This window comes from Drosophila subpulchrella, unplaced genomic scaffold, assembly GCF_014743375.2.
Source record: "Drosophila subpulchrella strain 33 F10 #4 breed RU33 unplaced genomic scaffold, RU_Dsub_v1.1 Primary Assembly Seq354, whole genome shotgun sequence".
Classification (NCBI taxonomy): domain Eukaryota; kingdom Metazoa; phylum Arthropoda; class Insecta; order Diptera; family Drosophilidae; genus Drosophila; species Drosophila subpulchrella.
This window is the reverse complement of record NW_023665577.1, coordinates 6,637,935-6,645,982: the sequence shown is the minus strand read 5'-3', so window position 1 is coordinate 6,645,982 and position 8,048 is coordinate 6,637,935. Positions and strand designations below refer to the sequence as shown.

The window sequence follows — 8,048 nt, the reverse complement described above, 5'->3', positions numbered from 1 at the left end:
ATAAAAGCCCCCGGCTGTTTAGCTAGTTTTATTCTTACTGGGAATACGCGTCGAATGACATCTCATTTGTTGAAATCCGATGTTCCGTTCAAAAGTAATTCAAAAAACAAGATTTTCTTCTTCTTCCCAAAATGAAAATGTTTGTCCCTTTGTTTGTGGGTTTGTATGCATCCCATCTTAGTTTTAGGGTTTTGGAAACCCTATGGGTGTATAAAGCAGCTTGAAATAGAAAACGTTTGTTCTACGACTTTTGGAAAAACCCGCTAGTTAAGCGGGAAATAAAAAAAAAAGGAAAAAAACCACTTTTTTACTATTTTCTCAAAATTGAGTCGAACGATTTCTTTTTAAATTTTAAATCATACAGCCCTTGAGATTGCTCAACTTTTGATATATAACACTTTTTGCCCTAAAAATTACCGTTTGGAAGATATTTAGCGATAAAAAGTGCAACTCATTTCAGCTCCGTATACGTAATATTTCATACTTATTCGAGTAAACAAGAAAAAACCCAATTTGATGAAAAAAATTCTTATTAGATTTTTTCAAACGGAAAATCTGTTGTGGTTTTAGGGTGCTTTACTTGCAAGAAGCTAATCAAAATAGGAAACTTGATCTATTTGTTCTACCACTTTGGAAAAACCCGCTAGTTCGGCGTGAAATGTAAGAAACGACAGATTTCTCTTGGAATCTGAAACTATACAGCCCTTGAGATTCCAAACTTGTGCTATTAAAATAGGTAATTGAAGCGATAAAACTTGTTGAGCCTAATTTAAGGTGGCGCTCAGCTAAGATTAGGGGTAGAATCTGTGTTTGGTTTTTCAATAGCCAAGCCATATGGGGACGACTCCTAGACATGGTATTGGGGTACTTAAACTCTTGTGCAAAAAAAACTTCTGATATCAAACAAAAACACCTCTTACGAGGTAAAAAGTAGTGGCGAACGCGCGCCTTTAACAAAAATTTCTGATATCAACAATTGTGACGAAAAATGATATTACATTCGATAAAATAAGTAAACTATATTAAATTTATGTATTCGGCACGCTACGACAGAAAATGTACATGTAGGTAAATAAATATGTACTGTTGCGGGCCGAAATAATAAATTTAATATAGTTTATTTATTTTATCGAATGTAATATCATTTTTCGTCACAATTGTTGATATCAGAAATTTTTGTTAAAGGCGCGTTCGCCACTACTTTTACCTCGTTAAGAGGTGTTTTTGTATGATAAGATAATATGTCAAAAAACGCCGAAGCTATAATTTGTTTCATATTATTTTCCTACCAATTTTCCGATCGCTCCTATGGCAGCTATATGATATAGTCGTCCGATTTTGATAAAATTAATTTCGAAATTCAGAACTAATTAAAAAATGTTATTTCCAAGCTAAGGAGGTTATAAGCTGAAAAACACCAAAGATATCATTAAAAAAAAAATTTTTTTCCGATTATTGCTATTGGAGCTATAAGATATAGTTGTCCGATCCGGCTGGTTCCGACTTATATACTACCTGCAAAAGATATAAGACTTTTGGGAAAGTTTCAGCCCGATAGCTTTAAAACTGAGAGACTAGTTTGAGTAGAAACGGACGGATAGACGGACATGGCTAGATCGACTCGTCTAGTCACGCTGATCAGGAATATATATACTTTAACGCCCATACCGCTTAAATCTGTCTACCGCCGGAAGGTGGCGCATTTTAATCTCGCTTTGCTGCTAGCATATCTCCATTTCCCTTTGGTCCCTTTAGCTGAGTAACGGGTATCTGATAGTCGAGGTACTCGACTATAGCGTTCTTCCTTGTTTTTTTATTGAATTAAGAACCGGTTGTTTTATTAACAGTTTTTTTTTTCGCTCTCTGGATTTTTATCATCTTTTAGATTGCAATAAAGAGATTTGGTAGAAAGAGTGCAAACAAATCAAATGTTTTCCTCGCAAAATAATTAAACATAAAAATGCCTTTGAAAGTAGCTGCAAATGAAAAAAGAATATTTATTTCTTTAACAAATCACATGAAATATGCTATGGTTCCACTGTATGATGAAAGTATGGCAATTTATTTATGAAAATACACAAAACAAGGAAGAACGCTATAGTCGAGTACCTCGACTATCAGATACCCGTTACTCAGCTAAAGGGACCAAAGGAAAATTGAGATATGCAAGCAGCAAATGCGCCACCTACCGGCGGTAGACAGATTTAAGCGTTGTGGGCGTTGGAGTGGGCGTGGCAAAGTTTTTTTTAAATCAATCGATAGGTATTGACGAGACCAAAACATTTCAGTTTAAATTTTTTATCTACCATGAAAATTGTGGGCGCCACAGACTTTGGCGGTTTGTGGGCGTTGGAGTGGGCGTGGCATATTCGCGTAATAAACTTGCGCTGCGCTCAAGCCTACGGAATCTAAATCTGAAATCCCGTTTCTCTATCTTTGATATTTTCCGAGATATCCGCGTTCATATTTACGATTTTTTGAAGTTTGTGGGCGGTTTGTGGGCGTTAAAGTGGGCGTGGCAAACTTTTTTTTAAGTCAATCGGTAGGTATTGATGAGAACAATACATTTCAGTTAAAATTTTTGTTCTAGCGTCAAAACTGTAGGAGCCACAGTTTTGGGCGGTTTGTGGGCGTTAGAGTGAGCGTGGCACTCTTTTGAAATAAACTTGCGCTGCGCAGGAATCTCAGGAATCTGCGTGCCTAATCCCAGTATTGTAGCTCTTATAGTTTCCGAGATCTCAGCGTTCATACGGACAGACGGACAGACGGACAGACGGACATGGCTAGATCGACTCGGCTAGTGATCCTGATCAAGAATATATATACTTTATGGGGTCGGAAACGCTTCCTTCTGCCTGTTACATACTTTCCGACGAATCTAGTATACCCTTTTACTCTACGAGTAACGGGTATAAAAATACGATGATTATGAAGATTTTTTTTTCCGTCCTGGTTGACCATTTGGCCGATATGCCCATAATTTAATTAATAATTATTTTAATAATTAATTAATGCGTTAATCTGTGATAATTTATTATTAATAAACAGTGAGAGTGCATACATATAAATTAACTATCCTAATATTGATCTCCAGCTATGGGGAAGGTACTAGAACTAGGTGAACTGGATGATGATCTTACTTGCATATAGATTAATTAGCCAAATGCTTGGGGCCATGCTTTGCAAGGTCCAATTTTCCATTGATCTTTCTTAAATTGTTTGCGACCTTCACCACCTTCTCTTTTCCTATTTTTTCTATTATCCATTCTCGTCCTTCTCTGCCCTGTCACTTTTATAAAGCTTAAGAAAATACAATATTTTTGAATCAAGGCGCCATGGGTTCTTCCTCTTCCATGGATATGAGTTTAATTTAATTCCGATCTGGTAGAACGGTAAAACATGGTTTGTGTCCATGAAATTCAGCTTGAATTAAAATTCAATTGTTGTTTAAGAACCTTGCTAAAATGTTGCCCATAAAAGCTGCCTGCGTGGTTTCTGTATGGGCTAAAGGCATTTTGCAAGGAAGACTTTGGTGATATATTAAATATTTGAACAAAAATGTGGTCGAAATAGATTTATATTAGATAAATATATGATTATTAATTTTAAATTACTATATAGATTTCAATGTTTCTTAAGTTAGCAGTTTGACTTGTTGTGCCGGCTGACAGTGCGTATACTTGATGTTGATGGGAGCGGCTCTGTTTGTGGAGAGCGGGCAAGCAGTGCAGAATTGTTGTGCCAACAAAGCCTGCGTCCTCGTCCTGTTTTTCGCTCTCTCTCTCTCCCACTCTCTCGCAAAGAGAGAACGACTCTCGGGAGCGCGCACACGCGAATTCTTGACGATTGTGCGGCCGTTATCGTTACTTTCCTTCGGCGAAGTTGCGTCCCCCTCGATAAGGCAGCGCTGCCGGCGTCGACGCACCGCTGCGGCGCCGCCCCCGTGGCCTGCGAAAAGGGGGGGGGCGAGGGGGCGGGAGTCCTTGCCACGGAGTCCTTTCTCCAGTCTAGAGGCTAGGCGTCCCGTCCAGAGTCCTCAGTTTTGGACAAACACTCCGAGCGGCACGTCAGGGCCAAGCGCGCGCGCTTCTCGTGGTCGAGAATTCTGTCTGTCTGTCCGCCAGCGTGTGCGTGAGCGTGTGTGTGCCAGTGCATGGGTGTGCGTGAGCCAATGGCAGCGTCGGTGTTAGCCAATTCCAATTCTGTGGCAAATACCGTGCCGTAATCGGGCGAAATACGTGCAAAAGTCTGGCCCCCACGTACGAAATTCAAGTGCAAACGTAGAAATTCAAAGTGAAAGTGGAAAAAGAAAAGGACAAACACCTGCCTTCCCTCAGCATTGTCCTGAAAATAAACAAGAAACGGAAAAATAAAGGAAAAACCATAAGCAACACTACCGTTAGCAACAAAATCAACAAAGTGCGCTGGCGGAGCGGGAAACGCGGAGCGGGTTGCGAGCGGCGGGCTCTTCAGCTGCCAGTTCAGCTGTCAAAAGTTAGTTCGACTCGAGAGCCTAATGTTTTATTTTCATTTTCATTTTCATTTTTATTTTCATTTTCAATTCTATTTTAGTTTTTAGACCTCCTCTGCCTCTTCCATCCCCTGCCCATTCATTCCATGCGTCCTCCAGACTTTTGCAGCTCTACAAAAGGCGTGGGCGGTGCACAGCGAAAAATGAGGAAACACTATAGGAACACAATCTATAAATTCGCTTTATCTGTAGATCATATAGGAGTAAATGACTAAACTTGATTTATTAACTTCACTTTTATTACAATTTCTATCGTTTATGTATTAATTTAGTTTAATTAATTTCATTTAATTTATTGTTCTTAGTATTATTGGATCCAATAGCATTATTTCTAAAATAATTGCAAGTTAAATCATTATTTACGCATTAAATATAGGAATTATTAATTTAAAAATACATCTTACTTTTTAAATTTCCTTTTAAAATTTGGGCTTCAATTTTAGTTAGCTTGGGGCGGTTTTCTAGTCCGCATGTTACTTTTAAAGTTTAATATCCAAACGTTTGCTTGGTGTAAAACCTAATTTTACAACCATCTTTGAAGTTTTAAAAACCAAAAAAAATATAAATAAAGGGACGAAAATATGTCAGATTTGAATTTTAAATATTTTAATCTTTCATTTTTAAGTGATAGTCAATTTAACATTTGTTATTATCTGGGTACCTTTAATAAAATAGTAAAGTATAAGTATTGGCTTGTCCCGATAGAAGTGTAGCGTCCTTTCTTAAGGTCCATGATTTTTGCTGTGTGCTTGCGACTCAATTCTTATGGCAATGACAGGCGCTCAAGGAGTTTTCCCGAGCGATTTCCTGGCCTGCTGCTGCCGCGGCTCTTGCTCCTGACATTTCTCTTGGAGATTTAATGGAAAAGCTTCCAGAACGTCCGCCTTTAATGTCCGTGTGGCCGTGGCTTGGATAATTTACCCAGAAATCTTTGTGCCAGCCAAGTGCATTACTCATACGCCGCGTTGCCCGAATGAAATCATACCAACTACACAGGGGCAATAACAGTCGGGTTCACCTACCGTGCGCCAGTATTTGTGTGGGGGTGTCCATGATGAAAATTGTGAAATGCGTGCCGTGGCAAAAACAAAGGCAGCCAAATAAATGAAATGAAATGAAACAGAGCAGCAATAAAACGGGGCAAGAACAAAGGACGAGAGCTAATGTCCGTGCCTGTCCGAAAGTCCAGAGTCACGCGAAGTTGCAACAAAAACAACAAACACCAGCAACAAGCAGCAGTTTTCAAATAGACCACCAAGGTGAACCAAAGGATGTTTTTTTTGTGTTTTTTTTTTTGGGGGGGGGGGCGGCAGAAGCTTTATAGTTGGATCAGACTTTCTCCCAGAGAGATCTGTAATAAATCAAGGATGTTGTCCTGGCAGGGCAAGCAAATGCAAATAAATTGAAGAATAATAAGGAAAATGCCAAGGCACTGGCAACTGGAAACTGGCAACTGGCAACTGGCAACCAAAAAGCGAAAAGCGAAAAGCCGCCGCACAAAATGTGTAGCATAAATAATTCCACCCACAACACACAGAGACAAAAAGGTTACACAGTCACTAGGGCGACACCAGTAGACATTCAAACGCCGCGGCCGACGCTGGCTGCTCAGTCGACGGCGCAGTCGACGCCGGCAGCGCAGCCAGCCTGGACAGCAGCACTTTCACCCACACTCTCTCCACAACTCTCTCTCTCTCCAAGATATACTCTCTAACTAACCTACATCAACAGCTGTGACTTGTGAAAAAGTGCCACCCACGCAAGCCGCAAAATGTAAAGAGAATTTGAAAATAAACCTTAAAAAATACCGAAAATAAAAAATAAAACGTATTCAAAAACCAACTAAGTAATAATAATATTTTTCAGTGTTTTAGCTGCGGTTAGAAAGTGCAAAACCCACGAGCGGAGTAAACAATCAGCCAGGACAAATGAAAACGCCAGAGCGCGCCTTTCTCTGACTGTAGCTCTCTGTCTCTCCCCTTCTCTGTCTCTCTGTTGCTGTCTCTATCGCTACCCTTCGCCGACTTTCTCCCGAACAGCTGTTCCTCGAGATACTCTCCTTACAGCTATACTATCCCTATAGCTTTCTCTGGACTTCCATCTGCGCCGAAGCGTGTGTACATAACCTGAAAGTCCGAGCGCTCTCTCTCTCTCTCTTTTTGGATGTTGCGGTAGGCGGACGTTGGGACGTCGCACGTCGCAAGTTGCACACACGACTGTAAGTGCAACATCGGCAGCAGAGCGGCAGCAGAGCGACGGAGCGGCGACGGAGCAGCGTTGATGCCGTTGCAGCTGCTGCTGCGCAGCCAGCAACAGCAATACGAGCAGCAGCAACAGCAGCAGCAACGCCAGCAGCAGCAGCAACACTCGCAACAGCAGCAGCAGCAGCAGCAGCAGCAGCAGCAGCAACAATCAGCAACATCAGCGCCCTGTGTGCACCGACAATAATATGAGGAGTGGCAGTTCGGAATTACTACTCGAGCAGCAACAACAAGAGCTACGGTTACGTAAAATCCGAGAACTGGCTCCGAAAAAGAAAAATGGCAATCGGCGCTTTCGTTCGTGGCGGGAACGTGCGCGTTTCTATGGCACCTCGACACTGGCCTTCTTCTCGGTGACCGCCGGCGCCTCGCTGCTCTTCCTCGTACCGCTCTACGTCGATCCGGCCATATCGACGCTGAGCCACGACTTTATCGAGAAGCCCACGCTGTGCACGACCACCCGTCGCGAGGATCTCGTCGGTATTTTCAATTGCTCGTGGAGTTCGTGTCGCGAGGGCTGCACCTCCGATTTGTATCGCTGCATTCACATCTATGTGACATTCGTGGAGCAGAACATTACGATACCCGAGAACATGACCGATTACAGCAACTTCACGTCGGACATGGAGCAATCCGGCGAGGCCACCCTGCTGGTGAACATCAAGGGCTGCGGCTATCCGCCGTCGGTCACGTGCAAGAACTTCAACGGGTACTACGGCATCGAGGGCGCCATATTCCCGTGCTTCTACTCGCGCAAGAACAAGACGGTGGTGCTCACGTCCTACAACCACGACGACCAGGTGGCCATGATCATCCACTTCTTCGCGGTGCCCTTTGTGATAACGGTCATCTCGTCCATCGCCCTCTGCATCATGCACTGCGACTGCCGCTGCAAGAAGGATCGCAGCCACCGCCGCAATCGGCCGCAGTGCCGAAGGCCGCGCATCGAGAACCTCAGGTGAGTGACGAATGTGCTGGGGGGCTTGGGATCCCTAAGATTTGTAGTACATTCGAAATTCTGTGGCTTGATACCTAACTGTAATAAAGGTATAATAAACATTTTGCGCGGATCCGCGGTGGGGTGGGGGGGTTGATTATAGAGGATATAACCCCCACTCGGGTTAAACAGTGCATATAATATGAATTATATTCAAAATGTTTTGATTTATACACAACAAACCTTTTTTATATATCTGCCCCACAACTAAGTTCTGGATCCGTAACTGATCGAAATGCAGTTATATGGTACATTACTC

At 42.2% G+C, this 8,048-nt stretch overlaps 1 protein-coding gene across 1 annotated transcript in view; it reads left to right on the top strand.

The window, feature by feature from the left end:
• Positions 1-4,053: 4,053 nt before the first annotated feature.
• Positions 4,054-8,048, top strand: part of LOC119560642 (protein tipE) — a 36,682-nt gene continuing 32,687 nt past the window's right edge. Inside the window, exons 1-2 of the mRNA XM_037874196.1 lie at positions 4,054-4,494; positions 6,398-7,750. Coding sequence (XP_037730124.1) covers positions 6,981-7,750 — 770 coding nt within the window. The 5' untranslated portion in view covers positions 4,054-4,494; positions 6,398-6,980. The remainder of the gene's footprint in view (positions 4,495-6,397; positions 7,751-8,048) is intronic.